General features: G+C 43.1%; 1 protein-coding gene and 1 pseudogene across 1 annotated transcript; one reads left to right on the top strand and one right to left on the bottom strand.

The window, feature by feature from the left end:
• Positions 1 to 792: 792 nt before the first annotated feature.
• Positions 793 to 6,294, bottom strand: LOC121601814. The gene is made up of 4 exons (XM_041930609.1): positions 6,011 to 6,294; positions 1,309 to 1,634; positions 1,115 to 1,247; positions 793 to 990 (listed from the first exon to the last, which is right to left on the bottom strand). Coding segments are annotated over exons 1-4 (648 nt in total). The 5' UTR covers positions 6,012 to 6,294; the 3' UTR covers positions 793 to 802.
• Positions 6,295 to 11,717: 5,423 nt separating this feature from the next.
• Positions 11,718 to 15,924, top strand: LOC121601808 (annotated as a pseudogene).
• The last annotated feature ends 427 nt before the right edge of the window (positions 15,925 to 16,351 follow it).

The following is a 16,351-nucleotide window of genomic DNA, read 5'->3' as shown; positions in this document are numbered from 1 at the left end:
AACGATACAGTTGTACACAGCTTTGATGCACATGGGGTTGCGGAATAGAATGCGTTCAGCTGATGAGGCTTTGGTATAGCACTGCGCTCTTTCTCTATCCCCCCACCCCTCTCTCTCTCTCTCTCTCTCTCTCTCTCTATCTCTCTATCTCTCTCTCTATCTTTCTCTCTCTCTATCTCTTTCTCTTCCGTAAATAACTTGTAAGTTAATCAAAAAATACTCAAGCAATCGCTAGAAAGGAACCGCGTTACCCTAGATCATATTTTATTTTACAAATTTTATCATCTTCTTTGCTTCTTGATCATCTTGTCTGAACAGCCCCGGAACCCTGAAATCGCCTAGTTAGTTAGGCTATCGCTGATTGAAGCTGAGGGGTCGAGGGTTCGGTCACGCTCACCATACCGCGTGCTAAGTGTGTACCGAGGTGCAAGGTTGCAATAGGGCTATCGGGCGAGCAGATTGTCTCACCCGCGGCTATCCAGAATGGAGCAAAAATAGGACGAGCAGACACGGCTATTGTCGATGTTAATCGAACAAACAGTAGCTGCTCGACAACCCGATGCGGAACGGCATTCGGCGAATGAAGATGAGGTTCAGGAGCATGTGCCGCAGCTGAGCAGCGAAGAGCACAACGCGATAGAGGAAACAGATGAGGATCAGGAAGACGAGCAGGAACATCATGAGCATGAGGCAGCGCCAAGAATTACAACAGGAGGTGGTCGCATCGCAAACGAGAGCCCGGAACGTGAGCCGAGTGATGGAGACGCTCGTCACGTACGACGTCCACCCCCTACAGGAGCTTTCATTCATTTCGTGTCTGGCAGAATCGCTTCTTGTTTTGCGATGATTTGTTCACGGCATTGCGAACACTGTTGGTAATGGATGATCGCTCCTGCTCCGTCTGCTCTGCATTAAGCCCAAAACTGAGGGCTTTGACTAGCAGAGCGATAATGCCATGCAGGTTTGCAAACCTGTTCTTGGTTGTGGCTACTGAAGAGAAAAGAGAGCGAAAAGAAAGAATATTTAGATTAGATTTGGATTTTGCGAGCGAAAGAAAGAGAGAGAGAGAGAGAGAGAGAGAGAGAGAGAGACGACAATGTGCTTAAATACGTACGGTAATTTTTGGCATTTCTTCCAGTCCAATTAAATTGGCATAGAACGTCGTACGTGACGAGCGTCTCCATCACTCGTCTGGCGTTCCGGTTTCTCTTTTCCGATGCGAACACAATCTGTTGTAATTTTTCCGCCTGAAAGATACAAATCGGTTAACTCCTCCGGTTAATGGTCATTACCCACGTTTACTCTTACCATTTGCTGTAAAAACGCTTCATTTATGGCACATCTACGGTTCAATATATAAAGGTCTGTTACGGTTCTTACTGGCAGAACCGGGATTTGCTCGTCATCCTTATCCTTTTCTGTTTCCTCTATCGGCTGCGGCACCTGCTCCTGTTTTTGTGGCTCGTTCAACACTTTTTGGTCGATCAACATCGACAATTGCCGTGTCTGCTCTTTCAACTTTTCTTCTATTCGGGATAGCTTTAGGTTACTTAATTTCACCTCCCGCTCCAATGACCCAATCCGCTCCTCCATGATTTCCAACCGGGCAGCCAGACAAACGATCGAAGAGGACACTGGAAAAAATAAACGCATAAACGTTCCTCATCGATTAGTAAGATTAGTACGATGGTAAACAGTGATGACAAAAGTTTGTGATAATTTCCCGGTTTTCCCGGTTTTTTCCCCGGAAAAATAAAACTCCCGGCTAATTCCCGGTTTTCCCGGTTTTCCCGGTTGAGTGGCCACCCTGGAGATCAAAGTAGGCACCAATTACAAGTGCCAATACTCCATATTTTTTACATAAATCAAAACGAGAAGACATTTTTAACGACGTAATAGCTAAATGCACAGTTTATGGATTTTGTTTGATATTTGTTACAGAATATCAGAATCCACCAAAGAGTAATATTTCACATCGAAATCGCTATCATCGTATCATATCGAATCACCATCCACTTTCCACTAGGGCAGCGGTTTTCAACCGGTTTAAAACCACTGCACTAGGGGTTTGATGTCGGGAACGAACATGTTGACTCTTTTTTTTATTCAAGAAGGTAAAGTATACATACGGTCAGTCCAAAAAGTATTCGTCTAGCTGAATATTTTAAAGAAAAAGGCGAATTATGGCCGCAATGCGTATAGGGAGATAAAAGTAATGATGAGGTTTGATAAAGGGACCATCAATACACACGTTTTGCTAAAAAATAAGCATTTAAATAGTACTGTATCAACCAAAATACATAAAAAACTAAAAAAGTCGTTTGATGGGCGCGCAAAAAGTATTCGTCCATCTAGCTTTTTAATTATTTACGCTGGACAAACACTACGTAGACGTGAATTAAATGTATTATTATCAATCTACTGATGACTTCCTTCTAAATTAATACATTTCTGTTGTTTCAATTGCACTTCAAGCGGTCAGAGAGGCACTAAAGGCGGGGAAGTTAAATGATTGAAGCATGAAGGCGCAAATCGTATCTTTAACTTATGCATAACCTATCCTACCCATTTTTGAAGGTTACAAAATGTGTGGGAGGCCTCGTTCCTTTATTTGATCAGAGTTTGGCCATTTTTCTGACACTAATTGTGTGACAAACTGCCATGTTAGTAGCCATCCTTGACGGTTAATCTAATGAAAGAATCGGTTTAATGTCCAAAAAATCAAATTTTACGAAAGAATCAGTGCATTTTGTGATGGCCAATAAGGTCAGGAGAATAGATGGGTCACGTTTGGTTGATGGGTCATGCTGCATTTCATCGTAGCTGGTCATGTAATAGCTTGAATGAGTGAGTTGTTTCAAACATGTTTTGTTTGAATAATATCATACACAGAAAGTGGCCAAATCTGTTAAGGTTCATCAAATAATTCAGGAATTTGTTTCAAATTAGGCTCTACTAACATATTAAAACATGTTTAAATCGAAAAGGTCATACGGCTGACGTCTACCATAGCGAAAACAGTCTACTAAGATGCAACATCAAAATCTCGTGTATCGGTAGCAACATGGAGTCATGATACTAGGGCTCAGTGAGGTAAGGTGAGCTAGAAAAATGATTCAAAATGATTGGAGACGAGATGGGGAAACATATTCATGCAGTTTTTAAGTACTTTGAGTCCCAGTTCTGAGAAATTTTACTTAAAATGTATCACATGTATTAAGAACAGTCGAGCTGGAAAACATACAGAGCATTGTCATTTGCTCGAAACGCCAAACCAGCTGAAAACAAACTGATGAAAATGATTTAATAGACTCTCAATGTGATGTCATTTGCCATTTTTTCAATGGAACTTGGCCACGTAGTCCGGAAATGCAATATTTGCACCAGAGAATAATTGGAACAAGTCTTGTAGGATGAGTGGATCAAAAATACGCCTTTTTAAAGGTTCAAATGAGTTCTTGCGTTGTGCAAGTAGTCACCAATAGTCATAAATGCAATAAGAAACAACATCAGGACATTTTTTGATTCCACAACCTTTGTTTTCTTACGCATATTACGCCAAAAGTCTGATAGATGAATACTTTTTGCGCGCCCATCAAACGACTTTTTTTTTAGTTTTTATGTATTTTGGTTGATATAGTACTATTTAAATGCTTATTTTTTAGCAAAACGTGTGTATTGATGGTCCCTTTCTCAAACCCCATGATTACTTTTACCACCCCATGCCTATTGCGGCCATAATTCGCCTTTTTCTGCAAAATATTCAGCTAGACGAATACTTTTTGGACTGACTGTAGGTATAGGTAAACAGGGAATGTTGATTTTTGACAGATCAATGCTGTGGGCTCCTGCCGAAACATGAAACAATAACATACTTTTGATTTTGCTGAATAATCATTAAAAAGTTGACAAGAAGAACACTACAATGCGCATGTCGACACATAAAACCACATTTCTTGTATCAAATATCACCAATTTCACTATGCATAATCCAATGACTTGAGAGAAAAAACATAATTTGTGAGACAGTCGGAACCGTACTCTATAGCCGTCAGTCAGGCAGTCTCATTTCTCGAATTCCTACTTTGTTTGTAGCCTACATCAAAGTGACTGTAAAAATTGGCGGCAAAATGCCCAAATGGGCAACATAAAATTAATAATTTAAGCAATTTTCAACACCAATCTTAGGAAAGTGAAAGTGTAAAACTGTTTTTAACATTTTTGTCTACCTATTGGCATTAATTAAAACGTTTTCTGACCCATATTCGCGTTGCCGAAAATAGGAGCACAGCCTGCCGAAAATAATAACAAAAACAGTGTTTGCATTTTCACGAATATCTCTAAAAAATACATTTAAATTGGAAAATAAAAAATAGCAGAACATAATACGATAGTTTATCGTTCCAAATAATGTCACTTTCATGAAAAATAATAAAACTGTAAGTGTACGAGCTGCTGCTGAATTAACCTGCCCAATACTGGTACAGTTACCCTATGTGCTTTTTAGTTGGCAAGTTTTTTGCCAAAATGATTTTTTTTTCAACAGGCAATAGATAACTCTTCACGGAAAGATCGTTTAATGGCGAATCTTTCCCCTTCCACAGTCAAAAAAGAAACGCGAATAGTTTTGCGTTTCCATGACACGATTCTGGTTAACACATCAACACATGTTTTTACAATACGAAAATCACTAAAAACTTTTAAAAGAATGTTCTCTCAAGTGCAGGCATCCAAAAAAAAGTTTAAATAACAAAATACACAGTTTTCTTTGCACCTATTAAAAGATTACAAGTAAAGATTCTTGCCATCGACAAAAATTGCATGAATAAGATTTGCCCAGCTCTGTTTGATTTTCCATTGCATGGGAAACGGTGATTTTAACAGGAGTTTGCAAGCAGAAATCGTTTCGTCGAAACGCGGCTAATAAGTTTTTTTTATGATTTTTTCAAATATCGGATTTTCTATACAAACGCATGCTTCTTTAATGAACTTTCAGCCAACTATACAGCGTTCAACTAAAAAGCGTTCACTATTGAATACTGTGTAGCAGATTTACTGCTAACAGTAGGTCACATCTAACTTAGCATTGTCAAAAGCCAGGTAAAAAGACGTTAACCACCAGAAGCGTAAGCGCATATCCAGCAGCCAGGAAAGAAACGTTAAACACCAGAAGCGTAAACGTTCTTGTGTTTTACCCCAGAACATAAATAAGGAAAACGTGCCACATATAAACAATAAAACTTCCGCAAAACCTAGGCATAAACAGGAAAACGTTTGCCGCATTCACAATGCACGGATAGTTGATAAAACACAGGCACGCTAGGTATAATTTAAGAAACCCGTGTAAAAAAACCAAACCCGGAAAACCAAATGAAAGCTCACATTTGACAAACATCTGGTTGCCAAATGTGTCACAAATTTCACACCATCTTTGTTATAAATAAAGCTTGAATTGATTAAAGCTTGACCTCAGCTGCCCTTGCTTTTGTTCTTTCTGTAAGTGTACTGTTTCCAAGGCAATTTTCAGAAATATTTTGTTTGGTGTTAGTCGAAAGCCAAATTTCAGTACAGGGAATTTTACCCATGGCAGGTTTGTCTCAGGAGCAATACCTACGATGATTTGAGTCCGCTAAGATAAACGCCTCTCTAAGCTGTAAGTCTTTAGGAGGTTAACCTTAGAGGCTTAGATTTCACTATATAAGCATAAAGATAATTTTAAAAGGCGGTTGATTTTACAATCGGTCCACAGTCTCTCTCAAATTACAACTCTAAATCGCCTTTCTTAACTAGATTAATTGCTCTTAAGTAAACGAATCCCGGAACATTGTTCAGCTTTAGATCAAGACGCTTCGATTAAAAATCGAATATGCTTGATAGTGCAAAGAAAATGACACAAAATGCTTTGCGAATCTTAGTACAATGCGTTCGAAAATCAGTGAAATCTTTGGTAAGATTTATAACTTTTCTAAGTATAAAACGGTAAAGGTAGACGCGAGGTAGTCCTACTTACTTGTGATTATGCTCAAACCGGCTTCCACAAGCTTCGATCACAGAAAATATGTGCCCTGTTCCTGTCAGGCTATCTTACAAAACAGTGTACAGTATTGTTCAAGTTTTAGGAAATTTTCATCACCGTCACACTACCAAAAACTCAACTGCTTTATTCGACAATCAGCTGAAGAATGAAGTGAATCGCTCTGTTGCATTAAAATCAATGTGAACTACGATGGAATTATGAAAAAAATATCGTCACCAGGAGCAAATCCACAAGTAGCCTGCTACGATTTGCTGTCATTGAAATGCGATTGACCATTATAATTTCACATTACAAAGAAAGATTTTACTTTTGCACAGAGTGAAAAGAGAAATGTACAAATGATTCAAAGAATTTCATTGGTAAGGTCATTGTTTCTCGAAATTTGTCCTAAAATATACGTGGCTCCGATAGTGTTGGGAACTAAAATCAAGGCGGATTAAATTTCTTGCCAAAACGATTTATTGTACTATTACGCGCCAAAAATTTGTCGGTTTTCCGCGGTTGGTTTAGAAAAGAGACTCGTTCCTGTTTTGCGGCCTTTTTAAACCCCTTTCTTCGGTTACGCTTCGTGTCTTGATCGTTTCACGCCTACGCTTGTTTTAAATGTCCCGTTTCTGACAGGTAGTTTGGTGCGAGGTTCCAACATTATCCCCCAAGTGTACCACAGCTTATCTGATTTGCCTTTAATCACCTTGCGCCATTTTAGCTGTGGCTTCACTTCCTTGTGTGACCTGTCATAAAAACGCGTGCATTTGTTTACATTCTGTCTCCTTATTGCAAACTACCTCGTGGTATGCCGTGATCCCGTGCTGTTTTCCGAACAATTACTTCCCTGTGCCTAAATCATTGCGTAAGTTATTACAAGCCTGTAACTTGTGCACCGGACATATGTGCACACGATTGCCGAGACGGTGGATCGTTTTACGGCCCTTCCTAGCAGAGTGTTTGGCAGTTTCCTCGCAGTTGCTATGCGTGGTCCCCCCAACGGATAGAAGCTACACTTATATACTGGTTTTCTAAATCGCTCCACGGCCGCCTCGTCTTGCGGTTTCTCGTGTATCACGGAAGGATCGGACCATTTGTCACCGGATAGAACCGACGATCGGTCGAAGCATTGTTTGCCCACTCTTCCGCCGCGTTCTTCAGCTAAGTGTACCTTTACCTTTCCGTCAGCTCGGTCGTCTACAACGGATATTAAAACGTTATTTCTTTTTAGATATACATACCGCTGCGGCACCGCAGCCTTGCAAGGCGTTCCCGGGTCGACGGAAAGATCGATCTTCGGTCGAGTGCTTTGTCGCTCGGTGTCCCACTGTTGTCCAGCTTTCGGCGTGGTGGTCCGTTGCCTACTGCAGGAGGATGTCTTCATGGAGGTGGCATGTTGATCGTCTCCACCAACGCAAGGACCGTAAATGACCCAACCCAAGCTGGTGTTCCAAGCGACCGGTTCACCGTGTTTTCCCACAGTCTTCAACGGTTGTCCCAAATGGCAGTTATCTGCTCCGATGAGTATGCGAGGCATAGCCCGCGAATATGGCCTCACAGGTAGTCCCCTCAGGTGGGGGTACTTGGCGGCCAGTTGAACCACGTCGACTGACTGTGCTGGTAGCGCGAGTTGTTTCACGGTGTGCACGTGTGTCAATTCATCCGTCGGTGACTCGTCGTAGCCGCTCAGACATATTTGCAGCCTCTCCGAATCATCCTCTTCTCTGGTCACTCCTCCCGTCCATTTTAGACTCAGCGGATGAGGTGTGCCAGATAGACCAAGCTCGTCCCTCAGTCCTTCATCCATGAGTATCGATGTAGACCCATCATCAAGAAAGGCGTACGTATCTACACGTCCAGTGGTCCATGAAGAGACACCGGCACGTATTTGAGGATCGCCCCATCATTTGTTCCTGCATGGGTTAGAACGTTAGCAAAAGACCCCGGGTTGTTACCTGTTGGCCCAGTCTGTTGATCCTGGTGGCGGCTGATACCGGATGATGTGTCCTCCGCGTGCAACAGCTCGTGATGTTGAACGCCGCATCCATCTACTCCACACGGTGGTGCACGGCATTTGCCAGCGTGGTAACCGAGGCATTTCCTGCACATCCTTCGCTCGTTCACAAATGCTCTCCTTGCAGCTACGGTAGTTCCCAGGAACTTCTCGCACTGTGACAGCGATCCGCAGCTCTCACCTGGCTGGCATCGACACAGGTATGTCGGTCTGTGGCGTCGGGTCACTAACGTTCATCTCTTGCAGGACTGTCACGTTGCAGTAGGCCGGATGTGCTCGCCCCGTGCCGTTCGATTCCATCTGGATTGGTCGAGAGGGCGGACTTCGACGATTCTGGAACGGTTGGGGTTGGAACTGCTGTCGTTTTGGGAGCGGGTCAGGATGTCGAGGTGCCGTATCGTGTCCCCCCAGGACGGGCGTCATATGAATGACACGGCACAAATCGCTCACCAGCTCACCAATCCACCGTCCAAACTCCATCAACGTTACCTCACGCATCCTTCTTGTGGTCCTCGCCCAATCGATACAGATGACTGGTGGCAGCTTCTTCACAAGTTCCTTCAACAACGTTACGTCGTACATATAGGCATGCAGCCCCGACGCCCTAACTGCTTCGAGCAAACGTTTCACAGCGAACCCAAACTCCACCAAGCTGGGCAAATCGTTCGTCTTGGGAGCAGCTATACACCTTATTTTCCGTATGACGGACTCAACAATCAAGTCGAGCCTTCCGTAGCGAGACTTGAGGGTCTCGATCGCTTCGTTCAACCCGTCCGGGAAGGATAAGAGGTGTCCAACCGCCTCCAACGCGGGCCCTTTTAACGCGTGTTGCAGCCTGATTACGTTCTCATCATCCGTATAGCCACAAGCAGCGGTAGTGCGTTCATACGCGGTGATAAAAACCGCCCAATCATCCACATTCCCAGAGAAGGGTGGCAAATCTCGAGGTACAGGTTGGCGTGCTGCTATCTGGCTCTGGCTTAAGAAAGTGCCGTGTATCTGTGGTCGTGTGTTGTGCAGTGTTGTGTGACCCAAGTGCTCCGTATTCCCAAAGTGCAATGAGTTTTCCGGGCGGTTCGCGTACGCTTGATGCGGAGTGTACCCGTACTGTGTCGCATTCGGTTGTGTCTCGTACAATGCAATGTCTCGCGGATGCGTCGCGTATCCTGCATGCTGCATGTGTGTCGCGTACCCTGCATCCTGTTGTGTTGCGTACATGCCGTGGCCATATTGCATCGTGCGGGGATTTAGTGTGCGTGTGATCCTCGCGTCAGGGTGTTGAACCACAGGATGTTGACCCCCGCGAAGGGCCATCCTTGTCGTGAATGGGCTGGCGCATGGAACTCTCCATGTCGCGGACCCACTCTTGAAATTCTTTATCTTTTCGTCCCAGAGTGTTCGAGGCTGCGCGATGGCTGTCTCGCCAGTTTGCGCTTCCGCGATATCGAGCTTTAGTAGTTCGCGTTCAAGCACAATACGCCGTCTATGCCGCTCATCACTTACCCATCGTGCACTTTCGGACGCTGATAGCGTCTCTTCCTCGTCGCGATCTGGATTTGCCGGACCGTTACCACTTGCCTCACCTGTCTTACTCGATGCTCATTGTTGAGGGGTCTCACTTCCTTCTTGAGGAACGCGCCTCCGGGCGTCATCTTCTGACGAGGTTGGCTAGTACTGCTGCAATTTTTCCGCCTTACTTGCTGCCCACTCGTACACATATTCCACGGTGGAACCTTCCGACGGGGAGAAAGTCTCGCGCAATGCTCCGCGGGGCTAGTGTAAACGTTGACACGTTCTGTCCCTTGGACAGTCCCTGTGGTAGCCGGCTCTGCCCTTGGCATAACACGCGATTGCTGCTGCTCCATTGCACTTGCACTTTTCGGTCACAGGCACTTCGATACACACCGCGCGTGATTTATTTATTCCACTCGCGAAACTACACGACGAACGAGGAATGCCGTACACGAAATCGTTTGACGAATTTCCAAATCCAATTTATTTTGGATTTATCGAACCAAAATGTGTTTGGATTTATCGAACCAAATTTTTTGGAATGTTGGGAACTAAAACCAAGGCGGATTAAATTTCTTGCCAAAAATGATTTATTGTACTATTACACGCCAAAAATTTGTCGGTTTTCCGCGGTTGGTTTAGAAAAGAGCCTCGTTCCTCTTTTGCGGCCTTTTTAAACCCCTTTCTTCGGTTACGCTTCGTGTCTTGATCGTTTCACGCCTACGCTTGTTTTAAATGTCCCGTTTATGACAGGTAGTTGGATACCTTTGGTGCGAGGTTCCAACAGATAGATTTGGCGTCATAGTAGACGCATCAGTAACAATGATGAATCATCATGACACAGTATCATGAAATGATCAATCAAGCCAGTTTGCGTCATCATTGTTGACATTGGACTATTTACCGCCCTTGACTGGTCACACCGCACCATACATAACTATCGCTCGACTCGACCACCACTCTCGCCCCTCTGTGTGTTGTGTTCATTATGCGGTAAACAAGGTGAAGATTTCGGAAACCCTATTGCTTAGGACCTGCTAAACGAGCCCAACCGACCTCCGACGATAAACAAAGATCTTCGAACGGTTCACTGGGCCTGCGGCTCCGCGTTAAAAATCATTCATGTTATAATCACACCATCCATTCACTTGCAAGGCTCAACGAGAAGTGCCGGGTTTTATTTCTCATTTCTCTCCGTACAGTTACATGCTATAATATGCTATAATCTAGTCTAATCTAATCTAATCTATAATCTAATTTTAAATCTACAATAATGGATATAACAACTCTCCTCCCCTAAGGAAATTATAGATTTAGCCTTTGAGGCGCTTTCCTTACTCTTGTTGATCTACGTAAATATTCTGCGCTATCTGTTGGATTCTCGTTTAGGGGTGTGTCTCTTGTTCGTTGGTTCGTTGTGCTGATGTTTTGGGGTATATTGTTTTCTGTTATTGGAGGGTACATATCGAAAGGTATTCTTTGCTGTGAGTTAAGATTACTCTCCTCCCACTGCATTCCTGGTCCGGGGCTCAACTGATCTATATGTCGTTTCCATACCCTTCCGTCGTCTAATTGTACTTTGTAATGGAGTGTGCCTATTTTCTCTAATATTTTTCCAAACCTCCACTTCTCATTATTGGACATAAAATCACGGGCTGATACCCTATCACCCACATCAATGATCTAACTGTTCTTTCTCTCTCTTTATCTGATGTATGTTGTTCGGATCCGGGAATCGTTAGGTCCAATTTTGATTTTAATTGCCTTCCAAAAACGGCCATAGCAGGGCTTTTCCCGGTACTGGGATGTGCCGTCCTACGATATGCCCATAAAATATTTGTGAATGTAGGTGTACCTCGGGTCTAGAGCATGATAGCGCTTTCAACTTCTGTTTAAATGTTTGAACAAACCTCTCTGCCTGACCGTTTGTTGCCGGATGGTATGGAGCACCCATTCTGTGTAAAATTCCGTTTTTCTTTAGGAACGTTTGAAAACTTTCTGATGTAAATTGTGTACCTCTGTCTGACACTAGTATGGCTGGTAACCCAAATGTAGCAAAGAATTCTCTTAATTTTTCTATCGTGGTTTCTGTTGTCGTGTCTGATATTATTTTTACTTCCGGCCACTTTGTTCCTGCATCTATAATTATTAGGAAATTAAGTCCCAAAAATGGCCCTGCAAAGTCTATGTGTATGCGTTGAAACGGTTCCACTGGTTGTTCCCAGCTATATCCTTGCACCTTTTGTGGGTTTTTTTTCTAACTTTCGCACAGTGCATACAGTCACGCGCTGTTTCTTCTATGTCACGATCTATAGAGTCCCACCAACAGTATGTCCTAGCTAAGGATTTCATTCGTGAGATTCCGAAATGACCCATGTGTAGCTCCTTTAATATTTTAGCGTTGCGTTTTACGCAAAAGTATTGGGATGTAAACTCTAATTCCGCGCATTAAACAATCGTTTTGCAAGCTGAATTCGGTTTGATCTATTCCGAATCTAAATCGACCCTCTACTGTCCGGCCTGTCCTCAATGCCCTTACTAGTTCTTGCACTGTAGTGTCTTTCAATGTATATATTTCAACTTCTTTTGCCTGTACTGGTAGTGATTCAGTCTGATTGATTTGTAAGACATCGATCTCGTCTGCCTCGCATATGGGTTCGCCCTTTAACGGCAAGTGAGATATGCCATCCGCATTTCCGTCTTTTGAGTTTCTATATCGGATTTCAAAGTTAAATGATTCTAAAAATACTGCGTAGTGTTGCATGCGCATAGCTGAGAGTGTCGGAAGCCCTTTTGTGGGGACCAAATCTGTGTCAATGGCTTGTTATCTGTTACTAGTATGAATTTTCGACCGTATAGATATTTGAAAAACTTTTTTATGCCAAAAACTACGGCGTACGCTTCTATGTCGATCTGTGTATATCTTTGCTGAGTCTTTGTAAGGGTTTGCGACGCATATTGTATTGGTTTTTCGCTTCCATCTGCGTAAACGTGACTTAATACTGCCCCCACGCCGTAAGGCAATGCATCCGTGGCTAATATTAATGGTAATTTTGTATCGTAATGTGTAAGCGCTTGTTTCGATTGCATTCTGCTTTCATCCATGCGAAAGCTTTCTCACAGTCTGGAGACCATTCAAAAGCAACCTCATCTTTAAGTAAATTGTTGATTGGGTACATGTGTGTGCTAAGGTTTTTCATGAATCTTCCATAATAATTACCAAACCTAACAGTGCGCGTACTTGCTCTTTGTTTTCTGGTCTTGGCATATTTTCTATCGCATCTATTTTGCCTTGTAATTTATGGATTCCTTTCTTGTCTATCATGTAGCCGCAGTATTCAATCTTATCTTCTAAGAATTCGCATTTCTTTAAGTTTACTCGCATATTGTGATCATTAAACCGTTTTAGTACTTCTCGTAATCTTTGTAAATGTTCCGTATCATTAGGGGCTGTTATTTTAACGTCATCTAAGAATACTGTTACTCTGGTATACCTTGTAGAATTGAAGTTATTTCTCTTTGAAATATGGCTGGGGCAGAGGCTACCCATACATAAGCCTAGTGGGTTGATAAAGTCCCATGTGCGTATTCAGCGTTAGTAGGTGTTGATCTTTCTCCCTGATTTCCATTTGTAAGTATGCTTGGCTAAATCGAGCTTTGAGGATTTTTTTCCTTCACTCATGTTTGCAAAAAGTTCATCGATGGTGGGCAGAGGGAAATCATCAATTAATAGCCCTTTGTTAATTGTTAGTTTATAATCTCCGCACAGTCTTACTTTGTTACCCGTTTTCCTAACTGGTACTATTGGGTCGCCCATTCGCTTCTCTCTACCTTAACTAGTATGCCTTTATCCACCATGTTCTTTAATTCCTCTTCCACTGTATCTCGAATAGAAAATGGAAGAGGCCGCGCTTTAAGAAACGTTGGGTTTGACCCATTTTTCAAATGCAAAGATGCTTTGACACCTTCTATTTTTCCTATTGTGTCCAAAAATACTGCAGGAAATTCGTCTAATATTGCTTTTAAACCATTTTGGGTATTCGATGATTCAATAATTTTATCCACTGTGTACTGTTTACCATGCAAGATTTTATTCCAATCGTAATTTAAGGCTCTCATCCATTCGCGACCCAACAATGGTTGCCTATTGCCCCCAACTATGAACAATCGTAGTTTCTTTATTCCTTCTTTTGTCTTGATTTTCACTTCAGCCATTCCTGCGACAGAAATTTTCCCACCGCAATAACTTCTCAGTTCTACGTCCGTTTGTACGAGCTTGACATTTTTAAAGATATTTCTCTTTGTCGTGTTCGTTAATTAGAGTAACTGGTGAACCACTGGCTACCTCGAACTTAATTGGTGATTTTCCAATTTGTACGTTCACAAAACTTTTTTTGCTATCTTTCACATTTTCTACTTGGAAAATATCTATTTTATGGATTTGATCCTCTTCTGTATCCTGACTGTCACTATCTTCGCATTGCTCCACGAGATTTGCTGTCCTACTCACTCGTTTCTTATTGTTCATCCCATGTGCTTTCCCCATTTTGAAACACACGCGTTGTAAATGACCGACCTTCTTACATAACGCACACACTTTCATTTTGTATTCGCATTTATTCGCTAAGTGCGATGAACTGCCGCATCGGAAACAATACCGCTTGCTTCTTGGCGCTGGATATCGATCCATAAAGTTTACTGACTGAGCCCGTTGGCTAAAATTTCGACACCGTCGTTGACTGTTTCCATCGAGAATGCGACTTGCTTTGCTTTCTCGAACGTTAAGTCTTTTTCGCCTATTAACCTCGCGCGTATCATTTTGTCACGTAAACCGAACACAAACTGGTTCCGCAGCCCTTTCTGTAAATAATCACCAAACGCACAGTTTTTCGCTTCACGTTGTAACGCCGCCACGAACTCGGTGATGCTTTCTGCTTCCTTTGTGTGCGTTGTCGGAACTTCCACAGCTCTACCATTTCAATGGTTTGGGGTCGAAATGATCGTCTAACGCGCTGACGATCTGGTCGTACGTTTTCGCTTCCGGTTCGTCCGGCGAGAGTAAGTCACACAGCACGTTGTAAGTCTCACTGCCCATGTAATGCAGGAGCGTCTGCTGCATATCCGCTTGATCCACTTTAAACACTTTAGCAGCACCAACAAACCGCTTAACCCATCTTTGCCAAGTTGACTTCTCGTGCACAAACGGCTCGATATTAAATGTAGCCATTATCGATTCGTTTTTTAATGTATTGCCCGCCTCGTCGCCAACTGTTATAATCACCCATCCATTCACTTGCAAGGCTCAACGAGAAGTGCCGGGTTTTATTTCTCATTTCTCTCCGTACAGTTACATGCTATAATATGCTATAATCTAGTCTAATCTAATCTAATCTATAATCTAATTTTAAATCTACAATAATGGATATAACAATTCACAAAATTGCCCCACCTTCCACCGAAGGCAAACGACCGGATAGTGGATTCCGATTCCGAAGCGTGAACAGTGATTGGGAAACACGCAGATCAACGCGGAGTAAACAAATTATGAGGGAGAGCAAGCAAAAAAAGGAACAAAACCGAAAACGAAACAAAAGCAACAAGTAGTTCAGTTTCCGCAGTTCATACGATTAAAAACAATAATAACAAGTTCGTCGTCTAATCGTAACGTACAGGCGGCCCAGGAAACGATCGCATCGCTCACGGCGGCGACAATGCGGCCTACGAGATGGATGTCTCTTCCGGCGACAGTGTTGATGCCGTGCTGAATGAAGTGATTGGCCGGTACAAGCGACCACCGACGGTGGTCGTTAATTCGGCAATTACCCGCGATAACTTCCTGCTGAAGATGCCCGAGTCCGACTTTGATGCGGTGATCAACGTGAACCTGAAGGGTACGTGGTTGGTGCTGCAACGTTTCGCCGGGCCATGATCGAGCACGAGCTGGCCGGTCGATGGTGAACGTGTCGTCGATCGTTGCCCGCACCGGCAACATCGGACAGTCGAACTATTCCCCGAGCAAGGCCGGGGTGGAAGCGATGACCTAGGTGGTGGCACGCGAGTTCGGCCGGTACAACATCCGGTGAATGCGATCGTGCCCGGGTTCATCCACACGCCGATGACGGGACGTGCCGCAGAAGGTGAAAGATATGATCATCATGCAATGTGCGTTGCGTCGCTTCGGAAATCCGAAGGTATGATAAGTGTTCTATGAGCAATTGGAATTAGATTGGACTAAATTTAAAATATTTTGTTGCAGAAATTGCGGAGGTAGCAGCCTTTCTGGCATCGGAAAAGAGCAGCTACGTAAACGGCACCTCGACCCAAGTGACATTTTCGAGCAGATTGTTAGCGTTTTTCGAGTTGCTGGAAGCTTAAAGAGCAGGCTTAAAATTGGCTTAAAGAGCAAGCGATATTGCAGAGTTTAAGCTTATTATAACAGTTGAAACGTCAGTGTGAAGCATTTTTTCTGGTGCCATTTTGAGAATTGTCATCACGTTGTGCACACAAGCTACCGGCCAAAACAAACATGCGTACTTTTCAATCCATATTAAACAACAAGTTTATTATAAACACTCTTTCACGTTGTTTTGTTATTTTCCCAGCGTTTCTCCGCTATTCTGATGCTCCTGGATAGATCGTTTATTTCTTTTTACTCAGTTTTTGGCTGTTAACACAAGGACGAAACTGCAAGCTTCTTGTTTGTCCGGCTTCTACCGAAGTTCTGACATAAACTTCAACGCTTCAACACATCGTTGTTCACTCCACACCCATGTTTCAAGAGTTCATATGAGGCAATGGGTTAA

The sequence above is a fragment of the Anopheles merus genome, unplaced genomic scaffold (assembly GCF_017562075.2).
Source record: "Anopheles merus strain MAF unplaced genomic scaffold, AmerM5.1 LNR4000189, whole genome shotgun sequence".
Classification (NCBI taxonomy): Eukaryota; Metazoa; Arthropoda; class Insecta; order Diptera; family Culicidae; genus Anopheles; species Anopheles merus.
Note: the sequence above shows the minus strand (reverse complement) of the source record. Positions and strands in the feature narration are given on the sequence as shown.